The 19,887-nt window shown below is 37.7% G+C and overlaps 1 protein-coding gene across 1 annotated transcript in view; it reads left to right on the forward strand.

The window, feature by feature from the left end:
* igf2bp1 (insulin-like growth factor 2 mRNA binding protein 1) overlaps positions 1-19,887 on the forward strand; it is a 47,202-nt gene that overhangs the window by 18,637 nt on the left and 8,678 nt on the right. The window contains exons 3-4 of the mRNA XM_015053527.1: positions 16,574-16,622; positions 19,262-19,313. Of these exons, the coding sequence (XP_014909013.1) occupies positions 16,574-16,622; positions 19,262-19,313 (101 nt within the window). The remainder of the gene's footprint in view (positions 1-16,573; positions 16,623-19,261; positions 19,314-19,887) is intronic.

Consider the following 19,887-nt stretch of genomic DNA (forward strand, 5'->3'; position numbering starts at 1 on the left):
AATCTCCCCCCTCAAAAAAAATTTTCTCCCCCCCCCCCCCCCCCCCGCGCAGCTGCTGTTGCAATTTTTTGAGTCTACTTGACCCATAAAAAGCGTCACACTTTTAAAGGCTTGCAAATGCCTTGCTATCTTTGGTTCAATACTGATAATTAGTACAATATTTACTGCTCATGAATTTAACATCCAACAGTCCACATCCAGAATGTAAGTAGGTTGCTTAAATTTTTTCTATTAGTTTTAGATACTGAAATGTCTCTCCCCATGAGCAACAGTCAAAAGCAACATGCAACTACAGATAAAGCAATCCAGTCTTCTCAAAAATGCTATGTAGTTGCATTTTATTCAAGCTGCAGTACATAACTTTAATAAAAAATATGTTTTCTCCATAATTGTTAAACCATGTCGTAGCAGTTTGTTATGAGACAGATAATCTGTGAAAACAACCAATCTCCTCCATCTCCTTCCTGAATTACTATTACTGGTTAAAGTAATGCACCGTTCTGACCAAAACAATCAATCAGAACTAGTCGGACACTCTTAGCACTGTCAATTAGCCTCATTCACTCACTGTTAAATGTGTTAATGGTGGAGAAACAACTTATCATTACAAGAAACTGTTTATCTGCCATTATTGGTAGCTATGCTAACTAGACTGAGCATTCACAGTTTGAATCTGCACAGCTCTGTGCTATGCTAGCTGCAACACAGCACAAATCAAGGGGGAGGAAGGATGAGCAGCACTATATGAAATTGTGATTGACAGCACTAAAACTCTCCTGCCACTGACTGGTTGTTTCTAGCACTGGGAGAAGGCAGAGGAAATAGATTTTTCACAGATTACCTCTCATACCGTACTGTCACAACATAATGACATTTTTAAAAAAATATGTGAAAAAAATATTTATATAAAAGTTACATACTGACCCCGGCCTAGTCAGCTTTAATTTTACTCAGGAGAGGATGGGTTAGGAGGGACGTGGGTTAGAGCTGCTGCTGACTGACTCATCTGTTGTTAAGTGGTAAAAAGTATAAGGGACAAGTTAAATATATGAATATGTTGGTAATTTTTTTTCCTTAATTCATTAAATGCTAGTGAAAAGGAGGCAAACAGTAGTTTGTAGCTAAGCTAATTATGCTAAATGGTTGATAGTCTCACAGAGCCTACCCACCTCTCTTGGAGAAAAACTGGGTTATAAATTGACACTCTTGCCTTTTTCTCTCTCTCCCTCTCTCTTTTTTTGAAAACCTGATTTTATAACTTTTCTTAGCAGCACAGTAACTGCCACAATCCTGTCTTCCACTGACTGCTGTTGAACAGCATCACGGTGAAGCACTCCAAGCAGGAACAAACCATTTAACGCAGATAGGGGGGTTCAGGACAAATATGGATGTGTGTTCTTTGATCTGGGAGTGGGAATATTACATTTTTACTGCTAAAAACAATCTTTGAAAATACAATATGATTAACATTGTAATTGACAGGGCCCCGATTTTTGTTTTATTTCTATGAACAAAAAATAAGTTGTAGAGGGACCCCTGTTGTTCAGGGCCCCTAGAATTGTCATCACTTACCCCCCCTATACCACGCCCCTGCAGTGATATAAAATGTGCAAATTAATATCTGCCTCTATTTTCTGGGTTTATCAATGAGAAAAGCCTCGGTGTGCTGGTTCGGTTTCAGGACATGATGCTCCAGGTTCTTACTATTGTTTTCCTCCATTTCTACATTTCTTTTCAACATGACAAAAGGTCTCCGACATAAATCAATAAGTTCTTACATTTTTTTGTGTACATCAAGGTTACTATATAAAAAATAAAATTAATAAAACCCATATATATATATATATATATATATATATATATATATATATACACACACACACACACACACACACCAGTTACTGGTAACATGGTGTACCAAGGTTTCTGCTGTTCCTGTGGTTTACATTCAGTTTAATGAGAGGTCAAAGATGGTACTGACAATTTCTTGGGATGCGTTGCCCCTCCCCCACCTATTGCTCTGCACTGCCAGTCAGCTTTCTGGCTTTCTGAAGAAGGGTCTCCCTGACTTGCAAGAAAAATTCGAGAGGAAGGAGGATTGTTTTCCAGTCACATAGAGCCACTTTGGAGCACAATCAAGTAACTGTTACCTTCAGTTGTTATAAAAATGCTGCATATATCAATCTTAAATGTATATGTATCATAAATATTTACCGAGTTGTTGTCCCACACAGTATGGCTCACTTGTTCACATTTTCCTTTCCACAAACCGTAGAAATAAAGTCTGAGAGAAATGTTTTGAGGGAGAAGGACAGAGACGGCTCTGAGTTTGATTTGTTGGAGCATTTTTGTGAAATATCCAATTTACTTCTTAATAAAATTTGATTCTGGTGAAATGTTTAGATGGTTGCCTGCTCTGATCTCGTTTGGGTCCAATTGGACATTTTTCTGTCGCTTGATAGCAGAGAAACGTGCGGTCGGATGATGGAGGATGTTGACTCCTGGGTGACCTGCTGGGGCGTTTGGAGCAGTTGAACCTTGATGCCCCGGCCCAAAGCCTTCATCTGTGGAATCTGCTGCCACTCTTCTTATTTCTTTCATGTTTTTCTAACTACATATTCTTCAGCACATGAATGTTCCTCTGGTTTGGCTTGTATGGTTTTTATATGGCTCTTTAAACCAGTTGGCTTTGACAAAATGGTTTTAAAAATATCCACCTTTGGACCACCTGTTTTTAATTTTGATCATCCTTGCCAGTAAACAGTGATGTAACAGAAAATTATATTGATCAGTCGTGTGTGTTTTACAAAGGTGCTTTTAGCTAAAAAAAAATTTCAATCAAATTGAATAAGTAATCAATGAGAAATGTCTCCAGCTGAATGTTTACACTCTATAGCACAGATATTTAACCTGATTTTTTTTAATTATTTTTATTTTAAACACAAAGTGGAGTTATGGGGATTAAAATTGCAGATGGAAAACATCCAAACACAATTTTAACTGAACTGCATTTCTTTTTTTATTGATCAGTTAACCTGATGTAAAGAGCAGGATGACTAATAAATAAATATTTGTGTGTTTAAATATCAGAGTAAATCTTGGATATAAAATGAAGACAAGGAAAGTCAGAAAACTTTATAACATGTTAGCTAGTTTTTCTATATAGACAAAGTACAGCAGTAGTAGCTTTTGAGCAACTACATGAATTTTATGTATGTATGATATTTTAATAACAAATATCATGCTTTGGAAGAAAAGTCATTCAAAATAAGATGAGCATAAAAATAAGTGATAAATTCATCAGATGTCCTCTGACCATGTTCTGTGAAGTGACCCTTCCTGTCTGCTGGTGGAAGTAAAACTGAGCTGCCATTTCTCCCACTTCCGCTTCTGTGTTCCTAAAACAACAGGCCCCTTGTGCAACCATCAGGGGAAAAAAGACAGAGCTGCACTTATGGACTAAGAAAGGAAATTGATTTTAGAAGTTGTCCTGAACATTTCCTGTCTGATACCCTAACACAACAAAAATCTTTCATATCCATCCTGGCAAATTAGGCATTTTATTTTCTAAGGAATTAAATGTTTAGTTGCATTTATGCTAGCTTTTGTGCCCCCCTCCCCTTTTGTGTGTGTGTGTGTATGTGTTCCTTCTTTCGTTCCTTTTTCTTTCTGTTTTTCACTTTATGTCACAATTTCTCTTGAGCGTAAAACCTTTGGAGCTGCCTAAAAGACCCTTCCCCCAACAGCCAGCAGAAGATGTATAGGGTGTGTGTGCGTGTGTGTGTGAGTTTCAGAAGGGTAAGAGAGGACGGACAGGGAAGCACACAGCCTACTTCACTGCTGAAAAAATGTGAAGAATTCAGGTAAAAAGGGGAAGAGAAGCTGAAGGAACCTATAGGCCATCGTAGCTTCTCATTGGCTGCTGCTGACTTCTGATTGGCTCAGAGCCATTTCTATAGTTCCATGTATATAGAACTGTGGTCGGGTTTTTTCAACTGCTCCTGTATATAAACAGACACTCTGCCAGCAGCCCGCCTGTCTGACCCAGATTGGCTTATTTTCCTTCTTGTCTACAATTCTTTAGATACATCAGATTTATCTAAAAACATCTTTACAATTTCTATACCCCTTCCCCCCACACACAACTCCCGTGCACTGTCTTGAGGGGGGGGTGGCTGCTGACTACATCCAGCGGGTTTTGGGCGGGTGTGGGGTACAGATGAGCGTTTTGGAGTGAGAGTGAACCCAAATGTCTCAGGCTGGTTCTGGACAGTGGGGGGAAGCAGGAATACCTGGAGAGAACGGACAGAGGCCGACCCAGGTTGTTCTGGTCATGTGGGGTCAACAGACACGCTCTTCATTTAACCAAAAAAAATATGTTGACGGACACATTTCGTCCAGATTTCATGATTATTTCCATCAATAAGTGAGTGAAAACTGAATGAATGCAATTGTTAAAATTAGAGTTGCAGCGAAAGACTGTTTTAGTAATCAATCAATGGATTGTTTTGATGGTTAAAAAATTGAACGTTTTATAGATGTTTCATTTAATCACTTAGCCCTTTTCACACAATATTAGAAATACATTAATAGATGCAACATAACAAATAATTTAGTTTCTTTTTTTAAATTAAGAACATAAACATTTTATTGCCTAAAATATAATACAACATTTCTTTAGTAAATTTGAACCAGATAAGTTTTAAACATATTTAAAGGCGTTTTATTTAAAATGCAAAATATGTAAAATGTAATAAACAAAATACCTTTTTGCACAGTTCTGGCTTAATTACTACTGTTAATGTTTTTTTATATATATATATATATATAAATGACCTTTTTTCGAATCTAAATAATCAAGTTAACGATAAATCAACTAATAAATTAGTTGGCCATTATTTCAATAATTAATCTCAATTAATCATTTCAGACCCAGTTGAAATTGGTTACCCCTCTTTTTTATTAAATAATTTTCATATTTTCTTCTGAGTATGTTTGAAATTATTAGCTTTTCATTGGGAAAATATTTATTGTTCTCTACTTGAGGGTTAGTGAGAATGCAATGTAGACAGTTTTGAAATTATACAAACTTTAAGCAGACTCAGCTCCCTGTTAATTGATTTTACATAAAAGTAAAGTTTGAAAAAAAAGGAGGAAATTTTGTTTTTCTTTCTTTGTTCTTCTGTCTAGATATAATTAAAACTGGTGGATTAGGTGGGAAAACAAACTGATCAAAACTCATTTTAGAGAAAAATTGGGCAGATAGAAAATGAAATATTTACGATATAAATGCAGGGAAAATGTCAGAAATAATTCAACAAATCTTCCTGCACCAGCAGACCAGAGTTGATGTTTCCAGCACATCGCTTACTTCAAAACAGCCATAATGAAAAACTGCCTTTTAGAAACTATAAAACAAAATGAGCAACCTTTATAAAATAGAATTTAATGTAAACTTTTCTGTTTGTACTTCATTAATTTCCATTTTAGGACATCAGCCCTAAAAAACTTGAGCAACAAATCTTAAATTTTTTTTAAAGGGATGTTTTCATAAAGATGAAGGAGAATGCAATGTTACCTGCACTTAGTTGTTTCTGTATCTTTGTCTTTGGTCATCATATGGCAACTGATTGTCTCCAGAAAACTAAAACGATGGTTTTAAGATTTTTATACACTGAAAAGTTTGTCTTCCAATTTGCTTGGATGAAGGAGCCCATCTTTAACTTCACAATGTTAGAACTTCTAAACAAAACAATGAACCTTCTAGTTCACTTTTTACAAGCCGTCCTCTCGATGTAAACTAAATCTAATTCTAAATGACACAAGGAGTTGGTCTGAGCTCCAAATAAATGTTACTAGAGATCCTAAAGTTTAGGATTTGATTTTGTAGAGAAATCTCACCTGTCTTCTGTGACAAGTCATTTGCAGAGTGTTGGATTTAAGCTGAGGACATGAGGCTAACGGAGCAGCATGTCCTGGTGAAAACAGTGTTTGGATGCAGGGCTGAACTGAACCCGTCAGCCTGCAGTGAGCTCTGCCTCAGAAAAGAATCTCCTGCAGTAACCAATGCTTTACGGCAACATTCCCCTGTTCACCCTCCTCCTCCCACCCAAATCAAACTGGGATTTTCAGAGTTAAAATGGAGGCTATGCCTGGTGGTCACATGTCTGACACGACAGCATGTGCTCTGGACTCGTGCACGCACACACACACACACACACTCACGCATACACACGCTCTGTGCAGACATGTATGAGCTGCTAGGAGAGGAAGCAGGATCCAGAGAGGAGGAATCCCCTCCCCCAGCGAAGATGTGTGTCACAGCTCCCTCCCCCTGAGTGGGCGTGGGCGAGTGGGGGTGTGCCGTATCACAGCTACAGGCCTGGCTCACATGGCAGGGAGGTGTGTGTTCCTAGGGAGGTGGAGCAGCAGCAGCAGCAGCAGCAGCAGTAGTAGTAGTAGTAGTATATATTATGCTGAGTGAGATTCTTCCAGATAACTCAGAGGAGCTTGTTGTCTTTGCAACCCAGCAAATTATTCACCCTGTTCTGAATGTGATGGAGCGGTGTGGGATGGCTCCTTCAGGGCTGATGGAGGTCGGTTAGCTGGAGCAGATGGGCGGACCCCCAGGGGAATGAGGGCCCAATTATCCTAACGGAAAAGGCCTTCATGGCCCATCGTTCTGGCCCCACTTGTTGCTGAAAATCTCCTTCCAGGTCAGAACAAAACCACTGAGATGATCCAGTCAGTTAATAATAATAACTCGTAACCTGACTGACTGACTAAAATGTCGCCTTTAATTCTCCTAAAAAAAAAAACTAAATGTAATTGTAAAGAAGGTGACCTGAGCACAATACTTTTAGTACTCAAATCTTTTAAACATCTTATAGATTAACAACTCTCCTGCTTACGACGGAATTCAATTAAGTCACTATCTGCATTTTAGATTATTATTTTATAGCGTAATCTGTCTGAAAATGAGTGATGTCAGCTGAGCTTTCAGTTACTGTAGCTGTGTGGTTCACTTTAATTTAGTCAAACATCTTTCCTCAAACCTCTGTCCTGAATAAACATCACAAATGTGCAAAAATGAATTAATTAGTAAACATAAAGAGCTTTGTATCCATGTGAAGCAAAGAGGAATCCCCTCTGGGAGGCAGAAACATAAACCACTACTACACTCACTTAGTTTTATTTACAGCAGTCCTCTTTGATTATATTATTTATTATTATTTTGGTTAGGTATTTTACATTGTCCATCATGGTCCGGGAGCTGATCATTGTGTTTGCAGCATTCACAAGTTTGATAGAAAACTTTTACGTCATGAATCTGCTCAGAAAACTCCTCAGATTCTTTTAAGCACGTTTTAATCTTCTTTCTTTTAAGCTTATTTAATGTAAATAAGCTCTCATCATACCTGATGAGTAGCATAGATAAATCAATGTTTTATACATTTTTGATCAAATAACTGTGAATCTAAACTGGGGGGAAGTAGAATGAAAAAGCACTGAACAACAAGAATGAGATAATGCTCTAAAGGTTGCATTGTCATATGATCTTTTGCTCCTTTGCTTTTGCAGTGACATACAGAAAAAGAATATAAGAATTTAGACTCTTTAACCTTTTTTTTGTTGTTTAAACAAACGTATCTCATTAAATCGACTATAAAGTCGCATCTCCTGCCCGGTAGAAGCTGAGGCCCAGAGATGAAGGATTTAACACCGCAGAGGTTTGACATGCTGAAGGCTCAACAGCCGGTGTGGAGCTCGGAGAGTTCTCCCTCTGCTGGCCGAACCTACAATAGCTTCATGACATCCAGGGAGGAGAGGCACTGAAATGTGTGGACTGAAGACGGGCCCCTCTTCGTGCTGCTTCTCGATTGGCTGTTGTTGGCCCCGCCCCTTTTCTCACAGACGCACAACAAAGCGGGGGTTGCGCTGACTCGTCTGCTGCTTTTAGGCAGCAGGAGCTCTGTTCTTCCTTCAGCCCGGTTGGTTCCGAGGTGTCAGGGTCTCCATTTCAGCCCGATGCGACCAAACAAAGAGTCAAATGAAAAAAGAGAAAAATGTTGAGGGGGGAAAACCCCTCCCCATAAAATATCTTTAAATATTAATTATGACTGAAGGGCTATGATTTGATTTCTGATTAATTGTTCTGAAAAATCAACTATGTTTCACCTTGTAATGTATATATTTTACATATAATTAATTATTAGGATATTCAGAGACATTTTACTAATAAACTTAAAAATGTTATTGGTTTAATTATATAACAATATTAACAGTCTGTTCAAACATGAATTTCTATTTCCTTTAATATTAAAAGTGTTTCAATAAATTACTCCTAGAATTTAAAGCAGTCTTGCTCTTGCAAACAAGTGACACCAAAATTATGATTAATGCATTTCATATTCCATAACTTTATGGAATACTGTTACAAAACTGAGTCTGCCTTAAGTAAACTACTGTTAAATGGAAAACACATAAAATAGATTTTTCCAAGTTATTTATGGATACGTTATAAAGTTTTTGGTCAAATTAAGGGGGCAAAAAAGCTGAAAAGATTTTGGTTTTGCCTCCAAAAGCCTTTAATTTTTTTGTCTGCTTCAATCATATTTTTTAGATGTTTGTAAATATTAGAAAATTGCTTTCTAAGGCAAGTGGATGAATCATTAAGCAAAATTGTTATAATTGCAATTTATTGTGGAACTTAACACAGATTTGCATTATTCTGAATTTTGCCTTTTGAAAAACCCAATTTTGGTTTTTAGTTTCCAATGCTGTTTTTAATTGACATTGTTTTTTCCCCTCTCTCTTAATGTTATGTTTTATCAAAGTGAGTTTTAATCAAATCAGTTTTATATTTTGTTAAAAGAAAGCTTTTCTCCTTCTTAATCTTCTGGCTTTTTCTGTTTGTTTTTGTTGATTTCTTTAGTTGGCCATGTTTAAGTGCAAAACAATCAAACTTAAAAAAATGGAGGATTTTCTTTTTCATATTGAATTTAGTTCAATTTAAACCTGTTTTTAAATGGCATCTTATAGTAATGTGATATAATTCTCCTTAATGGACCAGCCCTGTTGCTTTATTTTACAGATAATTACATATTTTTTGTTTTGTTGTGCTATAGGACCAGGACTAATTAAAGAGAAACTTTCCAACATTGACCTAGCTGTCTGTAGTAACCTTTCTGTGACACTGTTTATTTAAAAAGAAAAAAAAAAAGAAAAGAAAAGATTTAATGAAAAGACTACAGTAATGTATTTCTATACTTTGGGATAATATTTCCTATTTCACTGACATCTCATTTTTCTTGGCTGGACTCCAAAACCAAAACTTCTCCTAAATGACTTCAAATCTTCTCCATGTTCTGTTCCTGTCTGGTGGATCATAGAGGTTCTTCTTCCAGGGAACATTGAGAGTTTTAATTCTAAGAAAGAAAAAAAAAAAAGTTCAAGCAACTATATTAAGACGTCGTCTCATTTTGGCGCTCTTTGTGAATGGGGAGGCGCGCTCGTGCTCTCCACTGTGACAGCGGCAGGTATTCAGAGCTGCGGGTCGAGAGGAAATGATGGACTAAGAGGTTTCCACCAAGTTTGGTCTAAAGACATTGCGGCTTTAAGTTAACTGTTTTATACTGGAACTGTGTGAAACTATTGCTTTAATTCCAAACTGAAGTGAGCGTCTGTGAGCTCTACTAGCGTTTACAGCGTGTATTTCATTTATTATTTTTGGACGGGACACGTAGCTGCGAGTTTCTTCTCCACACCGCAGATCTCATTTCCTTTAGATTCTGTTTATAGTCCCTGTAGATTCATTAAGCTTGATTTTGCGTGTGTCCTCCAGTCAGTGCATATGAAGCGGATGAAGCTATCGGAGCGACCTCTGGGCAGGTTTTCTGTTCCTCTGTGAGGAGATCAGCTCCAACAGTCTGACATACATGGCCCCATTGTTCGTGTAGTTTTGCATGTGTGCGTTTCCGCCTCCTTCGCAGGCGCTTCGTGCTTTTTCTGGCGAATTCTCCACGTCACGTGACAGTCCACTCTCGTAGTAAATGGGCGTTGCCTGCTCAAGATGGCGGTTTGCTGGCTCCCACATGTATGTATCCTGTGTACGAACAAGAGCCGGGCGGGAGGAGAAGGGAGGCGGTGTTGAATTTCAGCAGATTTTTGCTTTCTTACCCTTCTCTCTTCGTCCGCATCGTTACTGGGATTTTTCAGCATATGGTTTTGTTAGTTATTGATGTTCTAAATTAGTAATAAATATGTAGTTAGGATCCTGTTTCGGTTCAAGGCTCGTGACCCGGCCTGTGACCTTCTTACCGAGTAGTGGTGCATACAGCCGGTCCCGTCCCCACTCATTCCACCTTGGCTTCGTGTTGAGGAGCGTTCTATCCACTGACATGGCTTCCTGTGGCTCTGCTGTTACTCTGTCGTGTCCGTGCGCCTTCATGAGCGCAAAATGGCGAGAGGAAAAGGAGGAGGCGTAAGGGCTACAAGGTGCTGGTTTTCATATGTTGATCATTTCATTTATTCTTTGGTCACAGGCTGTTCAACGCAGCACGTACGTCTTGAGTCACGAGGCTTTGTAGTTTTCTCCTAATCTGCTGTTTTAGTTCATTGCAAAAGTCTTACAGACTCAACTTGGAGTTGACAATTAAGGTCGTGTTATTTACTCAAACTGGGACTAAAGTCGCTGCTTTGGCTGATAAATGACGCAGAGTCAGGCGCCCCCTTTCAAAATGGAGACGCTCCTTAAAATGGAGGAGTTCAGCAGGGGAAGGGGTGGTGGTGGTTTTGGTGGTGGAGAACACAACCTGAACTTTGACCCATGGCACCCCCACCTTTCCTTTGGCCTTAATGAATTCCAGACCTGAGGCCTCTGTCTTCACCATGCTTCCCACCCTGTCTAAATTCCTTTTCTCTCATAATTTGGATTTAATGAAAAAAAAAGTGACAGTTGCAGATAATTTTTTGTTTAACACCCAGCATTTAATCATATTTTTATACCAAGAGTTATAAAAATGAACGTGTTTTGTACATTGTGGTGTTGTTTTTGACGTTTCGTAGCTGAACCCTTGCATGTCCAACATTAAAACACACCTCATGTCCATAAGAAGTCAGAAATACAACCGTTTTCTCAACTCTTCGTTTGTCCGACCAACTCAAATTATTTTTTTGTTTAAAAATCTTCTAATTAAATCCATTTTTAGCTAACAGGGAAAACTTAAAAGGAATGAACAGGAGCGACAGCGATAAGAAATTGACAAAGGGGGTTGAAAGCAGACACAAGCAAACAGCCTACAGAACAGAAATAATAAAGATTGAACCCTCTGGTTCAACCCTCTGGCTCTGGTTATATTTTTACAGAAATTAATTTAATCATGTAGCAGACGTCACCTTTTAAAAGTCTGATTGGATATGAGTTATCAATCATTTTAGTTTACTCCCCTTCACAGGTGTAGGGATGTTCAGATCTTTATTTATTTATTTATTTAGAAACAATGCAAAGTTCTGTTTTTGATTAAAAATAATTCATAAAATTGGCTGTTAAAACATATTTTATTCAGAAGTCTTGTAGTTTTTCCAGATAAATCCTGACTAATGTAAGCTCTAATGTTTTGTTCTGAGGCTTTCTAACGTTTCAAGCTTGTTCCTTGGTTTTGTCTTATGCTGAACTTTATGTTTTAACACGTTTACCGAGGCATGTGGCGTCCATGCAGCGCTCCGGGTTAAATGTCTGGCCTTACGGTGAACTTGCAGAACATGGTTGATTCTTCTCCTGTCTGCCATTGCCATACGAACAACGCTGAAAGTTTGCGATGCGGAATAGTTGTTTATTTTTTGTATGTTTTTTAGGAATCTGTGTGATATGTTACATTTATGCTGATTTGGCATGTGATACATCCGGTATTCCATTTTCACATTTTGTAAACCTTCTAAGGACCAACTGAGATGCTGTATTTGCTTTCTTTTACTTTGACTAGACTAGATGGAGTGTTACTGAATGGTTGTTAAGATGGCAGCACAGCTAGGATACATGTTAGCCTGTGTTTAGTTTCCTCGGCCTCCTTGCTCTGCAGCTATAGCAATAAAATATTCATCTTTCATTTTTATGCTGCTTAGATAGCTCTTATAAAATATTAAGCCCTTGCACTTCTGTGCTCTTGCGTCGGGCCCCAGCTCTTGCTTTCTACCAGGGGACATTTGAGAGCAAACTGTGTTCTAATTGTTTAGTGTGGTAATGACGGTAGATGAACTTGTCGGCATGTTGTCTGAATGAGCTCCCTGGTTCTTTCTGTGGACTCTCATGTTAACACCTTTCCTGCCCAGACTGAGTTACAACTCAGAATGAAACATATGAGAACGCCACACAGTCATGTAAGGAAACCGACGGGGTGGATTACACAGACAAATATTCTTATTTCAAAATTGATGGAGTTTCTCTACTGTTGGTAGGTGGGGCAACTGGACGTGTTTTGGAGAAAGTTTGAGCTGGAAGCGTGTTGACTGTGTTGAACAAACTCCTCTATGAAGTTTCAGCCTGGAATAAAATGTTACATTTGGTCCTAAAAGGCTAATTTAACACTTAAAAGTGGTGAGCTTAATGTGTTCTTCAAATATTAAGGATATGTTTATTTGGACTAAAATTGTTCTGGTTTATCCTATTGTGTTAATTGCAGCATTATGGGATGCCACATTATAAACCACGACCCAGCCCGTCTATTCATTCTGATCTGATCACTCAGGCCATAAATACATGTTTGTAAGTTAAGAGCACATCTGGAAAATGTTCTGAGTGATGGCTGTCTTGAATCAAACAGCTTCTCATGAAGCACACAGGGTAACAGGGTAACACACCCAGTAACACAGGGCCTGTTACTGGGATGTTTGTTTCTTTCCAGAAACATAAGCTTTGCTATTATTGTAAATCTGATGATGTCTGTAAAAAAAGGAATGAACAGAAACGACTGAGATGAGAAATTGACAAAAGGGGTTGGAAAGCAGACAAAACAAGCAAACGGGTTGAACAAAATAGTTCAGCACATGTAACAGGTGATCCGTTTTGGGTTTTGGCAGATGAATGACTATGACATAACCTGACATGATGGGATTCCATGTTTGTTTGCTTAAATGGCATACCAGTTTTACACATGTTGAAAGCAGCTTGTGACGGGGTCAGCTGGGTGCTGGCACCAGGTCTAGACAGTGTCGTCAGTCCAGGTGAGATCTGGTATTGACATGTAATTTGCACCAGGGCCTCTCTTATACCATTCTACCTGGGGGCCGGAGGATTTTTCATGGAGGCACAGAACTAAAGAATAAAACCAGAAGTGCAATATTTTATTTGAAAATTGAAGTGAGTCATGGACTCGAGCCACTTTTGACTCCAGACCTGCAGATGCAGAGTCGTGGTTTGGCAGATGAAAACTGATCCTCTGAAATGCATAGTGCAACCCTTTAATTTTAAATTAATTGTTAAAGTAAAACTGTGTTCCAGTTAGTTATGAGTCTGAGTCACCGCATATCACCTTAAGAAACCGATTTGTTATCTCTTCAGTACTTTAACCTTCTGTAGAATGGGCTCAGTATCTCCAGTAGAAGTAGTCACCAGTTTCAGATGAATTGGGATTCCTGTCTCAAACAGGACAATACCTTTCGCCTGCAGCAGCCCCAGCAGCTGTTTTCAGGGTGTTGGCAGAAGGTGTGGTCAGGTTCTAGCATGCTGACTCCTCCTGCAGGGGTGTGGCACAGCAATTTAGAGTGTTACTGGCAGTGGAGAAACGGGGGGATGCAGAGGGTGACCAGTGGCTGCAGATTATTGGCCCCTTCAGATGTGTTTACCAGATCCAATTGGAAGACAGAGCATCATGAAAGATCCCGCCCTCCCTAAAGTTGTTGGACAGTCGGACCTGTCAGCTCTTTAACTCTGCTGAGCGTAATGTTGTTGTTCTGCTGCTGCTGTTAGAGGAGCAGCAGCTCTTCTTTACATGTTTATTATGCTTTATATTGGCTGATCTTGGTTTTCTCTCTGTATAATAACAACTATTTTTATGGCTCCATTGGTTCTGGTTCCAGTGTTTTGTCCCAACCATAATAGAACATCAATAAGTTGAAAAATATTGTCTCACATAGTTAAACTGAGTCCTTTCAAAAGTCCAATCAGCACCTCTGGGTGGGTGGTTGGTCTTTGTTGTGTGTCAGGACACTTTGCTGTTGGACTGGTGAACTGGTACAGATACGCCCCGCCCCCCAGAGTCCTCCACCATCCTGACGGTTTTCTCAGCTGTATTTATTGCTGCATGCTCATGATCTGATCACCCAACCGATGTTGGTTCCGGCTTAGACAGAGGTGAAAGATTTTCCATATCTTTCTAGTGGTCTTATTACACCCGGCCTCCCATCACTGCCCAACCCCTGTCTTAAGAACTGTGACCCTTGACCTTTAACTCCTCTTTAAACCAAAGCCTTTTCTATTTTTTCTTCTCTGTGCTCCCTCTGTTCTGTTCTTTTCATCACCGGTTCTTTGTGTCATGAGAAGCTGGAGCTGAATGCTCCTCCTGACACATGGAGCGTAAATGTTTCACTCTGCTGAAGACGCATGCTCACTTCGTGGAACATCCTAATGCAACTAAAGAAAACACATAGTCTTATTTTACCTGAACTGTTACGTTGATTCTTTCATTTATGTTTGAGAAATCCTTCAATCGTCCATGGCAACCATTGGGGCTCTTGCTCTCATGGAGCTCCTCCTTGGAGCTGCGGTCTCCAGTTGAGCCATCTTTTTGAGTTAATGATCAGGGCGTGACAGTGTTGAAGTCTGGATCAGTCTGGGTATGAAGGCTTTCTAATCTATTCTGTTAATTAGTTGTGGGGTTCAATTTAAAATTTTGATCAGGTTAATCGCAGAGTCTGTAATTAAGTGAAATTAATCCCATAGTAATCGATCAATGTATTCACAAAATAAATATTTTCAATTCAAAAACCATTTTTGCTGCTAAGTTGTTGAATAAATAGACATATTAGCTCAATAAAAAAGATATCTATTGTTTTTAATCTGTTCTTCTACCATCAGATTGAAGCAAAGTGTTGTTCCATCCATTAAGGTTCCCAGTATTTCAGGAACTCCTGATCTTTAAAATGTGGACTCTGGATGCTGACATTGTCAATTCTACCTGGTTTTGCATTGAGATGCTATTTTAGGCTTGAATAGCTTCCTTGATAGGTTAACTCCTTTTCGCAGCTTGAACACAACAAAGGTCTTTTCCAGCGTCCCATCAGATTGTTTTTTTGAAACAAAATTAACCAGCAGTAGGCAGAGTGGCTTTATTTCCCATCGCAATTGTTGCACACTTGTGCATCAGTTTTATGGGCGTACCAAAAACACATGAATACAGTGGTTCTGGCTCAGGACTTTTGTATGTTTTTTTTTTTTAAGAAAGATTAATTACATTAAAATTAATTAATTAGTTGTAATTACTCAAACAAAATGAATGTGTTCAAATTACTGATATCAGTTTTTAACATCATCTTGTTCGTCCTTCACATAACACCTCTCCAGATGTAAGTTCAGATGGACCTGATTCTGAAGAATGTGGTTCTAAGTCTGTAGTTATATATCAGATAGATGTTTCCTCCATTAAATGAACATTTCTAAACAAACAACTAAAATAAGTAATTTGAAATGGCATAGCAGGAGTTTGTAATGTTGCTCTGGAACTGTTTCAGTGATTTTCATTCACTCTTGTAAAAAGCTTCAATGTATGGATCAGTTGTATGATCCATCTTTACCATCCATAACAATCACTGCCTGCACCCAGCTGAGCATCAGTAGATTTAAACGGCCACCCCCACTCATACCAGAACACTACCCCACCCGAATGCTAAATTCCCAGTAGGCGTTACCATGGATATCGTCTTTGTGTCCCTCAGAAACCTGGTAGCTCCAATGGGAAGATCTGTCCTCATCTTGATTCTTGGCTCTGTGACGGCCTTTACCACCAAACCTGGACAAAACACAGAGAGTCAAAGCCACTGCCACATTTAATGAAACTATGCACATGGGAAATTGGTCTTATCAGCACCTGAACACTCTTCATCCTCCCCCAATGCCACTGGAGACCATCAGTGCCCTGGTCACCATCAAAGAACTTGTTTGACCCCTACCATTACCACCTGCTGACCCACAGCTTATACCATAGGCTGAAACCATGGAAACAGCTCAAGAATGGGCTGGATAAGAAAACAGACTGATAAGAAAACCACAGGCCTTGGAGTATGTGCTCTGTCACCAACTTGCTATTGGTTCTGGTGATCCTCCCATTAAAGTTAGCGGCCAGCAGTGATGAGTCCGCTTCATTTGAAATAGTGGTTGAGTTGAGTTGTCATGCACAGAGCTGGTGTTTTGCATGAATCACTGTCAGACCAACAGAGGAAGTGTTCAGAAATACATTTGATTTAGAGTTTACATATGTTACATTATTCAGTTAAAGTCTAATTTGACTTTGCATCTTTTCTCTGCTCATCATGTTGCTTCTCTGTTGGTTTCTCATGTCTGTTTTTCTTTTGCTCACAGGACCAGAAAACTGCAGATCAGAAACATTCCGCCTCACCTGCAGTGGGAGGTTAGTTCTTGTTCCGTCATAAACACACTGGGTCTGACCTCTGCACTCACACTGCCAACCGCCCTCATCTTATCGCTCTTCTGGTTTGAATCCAGTCTGGCTGCAGCCTGTCTGGCTCAGCCAAGAGAGTCACATCTAAAGATGTTAAATTCCAGAAGTTTTTTTTCCTGGTTTAGTTGAAGAAAACAAAAAACAATGAATTAATAAAATAATAATAAAAAATAGGTTTGATAAATGAAATGAAATGAACTAGTTCCAAACTGAATATGATGCAGAAGCAAATACAAACCTTCTATTCTATATTATCAAGTACCTTTATGATTTATACATTTTTTGAAACCAGAATTTTTCATCCTTTATGAAGCAGAAGTCTCCTCAGCCATGTTTTTTGCAGTTTGCTGCAGAGATGAATCCTGTGTCAGACATTTTCCATTCAGATTCACCCTGCTGCCCTGCTTCTTGCTCTGCTGCATGCAGGTTGCATGTTCTGCCCCAGGCAGAGGTTGGTGTCTCTTTGGGTGTCTCAGTTTTGTCCCCCAGTCCAAACGCTCTGTTGGAAGCACTGTTACAGTGATGGGGAGACAACTAGTTGCTGTAAAAAGATGTTTTAGTCATATATCTTTAAATCAAATGCCTTGGTCCAAAAACATTTAACCAAACTGCAATTAGTCCAACGTATGGCATCTCATCTTACACTGAATTATTCTGTATACACAAATATTATCAATATGCATAGTCATTACGTTGGACCTTGGTTAAAAATAAATTGCCCTTTTTATACAGTTTTTTTAAAATACATTTTTATGTATGTAAGATACCAAATGTTTTATATAGTCAACTTTTATTTATCCATACTTGACACAGTTTTAATACAAGACATTCTTTAAAAGGCTGTTTTGCTTTTCCACCATCCAGCAGGAATGCTGGACATCTGTCTGTTTGAGCTTTTAAAAGCTCTTTTAAAATGTAGTTATTTTACTACATAAAGTGCTATAATTGTGCCTTTGCAAATGAATACAGTGTGTTACTACTGTTATGTTGAGTATTTGTAACTGTTTCTGTAATAAATATATATATTTTTATGATGTGGACCCCGGGAAGGGTTTTCTTTACAAATGTCTTCATATAAGAATCGTTCCTGTCATAAATGTCAGTTTCACGTCAGACTGCATTTATTCTGTCGATGATCGCTGGCTACAAGTGGTTTGTGATGCTATTTCTAATATTGCTTTTCTCACTACAACAACTTGCCTCAATCATTACTGAGTAATACTGAGTTATATGTTTGTTGCATTGTTGGCAGAGTTCTTAACCTTTTGTATTTCAGTCACAATAACAAGATTTACTGGATGATAAATTGTCCCAGAAGTTACTGCGGTTAACGATACTGTTGTTGTTTTGAGACAATTTTCAAGTAATCTAAATGTAACGACATAATGCAAGAAGGATTAGTAAACTTTAAATTCTAATGAACATTTAATACTGGATTTAACAAGACATATTAAATATCCTAAATAAGCAAAACGGAAACAATAAAAATAAAATTAATTATGAAATATCTGTAAACAAAATTGTCCTTCAAAAATTATCTAATTGAAATAAAATGCAGTAGACTGAAGACTTTAATCATCCAGTTTTTGGAGAAAAGAGAGAAAAACAATAAATCATGCAAATTGAAATTATTACATTTGTTTTAATTTATCATGCAATTAATTGATTTATTGCTTATTGCAACAGGCTTAACCTGTTGTTGAACATCTAAAACCTGTGGTATGAATATTAGCAGGAACTCTACTTTTTACACCATAATACATTTTTTTCTGACTTTTTCATAAATAAATTAAACAGCTGAAGACTTGGTGAAAACTACCAAACAATTATTCCTTTGGGATTTTAACCTAAATGTTTATTGCTCAATGCCAAAAAACACAAAGATATCCCCCAGAGAAGGTTGTTAATTCACACAAAATAAATAGTGATTATTGTCTTGAATATGTCAAAGATTAGCAATAACAATCTTTGACAATACTGATACTAATCCATCAGTATTTTTATGTAGAACCAGAAGCTTTTTTTCTGGACCTTCAATAACCAACAATTCTCCATTAACTTCTTTTGACTTCTCTTTGTTTCTATCTAATTACAGCATTTAACAATTTATTCTGTCACATTAATATTTCATTTAGAAGAAAAGAAATTCATTGATGGCTGATAAATAAATTAATTGTTATATTTGTGCCGTTATGGAGCCAGATCTTTAGAAAGTCTGAAGTTTTAGAAACTGATTTCAGAAAATAAGCTGAAAATATGAAAAGGTCTCCACTCACTATCAAACGTATGTATGTACCCCAACTATTTATTTCATGAAAAAGATTTTATTTTATTTTTTTTAAGTATATTGAAGTTTTAAATAATTAAACATACATTTAAAGAGTAAAAATCCTGAGTAATTAAATGTTTGTTAGTTTGAAGCCAGTCTTAAGTTGCTTATGGGCAAAAAAAATTGCCCAAGAAAAGGGCAGAAGTTTGAGACGACGAGAAAAATTTGTAAATATGAATTAATAATTTTCAAATAAATTTATACATTTGTCAGTTATCCATTTGGCTTGATATTTTTCTATGTGTGTGTGTGTTGTCAGGTGCTGGATGGTCTGTTGGCTCAGTGTGGAACCGTTGAAAACTGTGAACAAGGTGAGTCTCTAACATGGAGCTGCAGCTAATGATTATTTTAGTAATCCATTACTATTTCAATTTTTCTGACAATTATTTGATTAATCCAAAAAAAATAGTGGTACATTCTGTAGATTTTTCATTTAACTGTTGAAGCTTATTTTATATAATATTTTAAGTACATAAAAATGCAAATAAATCATTTACTTCCTCTTTAAGTAAGAAAACAATTTATTGCCTAAAATGCAATAGCAAAAGGTGTTAACAGGAGCTGTTTTTATTTATTTATTTTACATAAAAAACATTCCATTTGAGAATTGGATAGAACAGATTTACAAAGATTTTTTATTATCTGAAATGTAACATGTATTATATATATATTTTTTTGGTTTAATTTTTTCTCTGAATATGTTCATTCAGAAAATGGCCTCATATTAACCGTTTCAGTTCTGCTCTGTTACCTTCAGCATCGGATGGCGTTTGTTCTTATTTCGTCGTCTTCTCTGCTTTAAACTGTGTAAACATGTCAGGTTGTATTTACCCAACTACACCCTGTGTGTTTGTGATCTTTAAAAGCTTAAACCTGCAATTTCAC

The sequence above is a fragment of the Poecilia latipinna genome, unplaced genomic scaffold, assembly GCF_001443285.1.
Source record: "Poecilia latipinna isolate Pla-1442-1.1 unplaced genomic scaffold, P_latipinna-1.0 Scaffold1185, whole genome shotgun sequence".
Classification (NCBI taxonomy): Eukaryota; Metazoa; Chordata; class Actinopteri; order Cyprinodontiformes; family Poeciliidae; genus Poecilia; species Poecilia latipinna.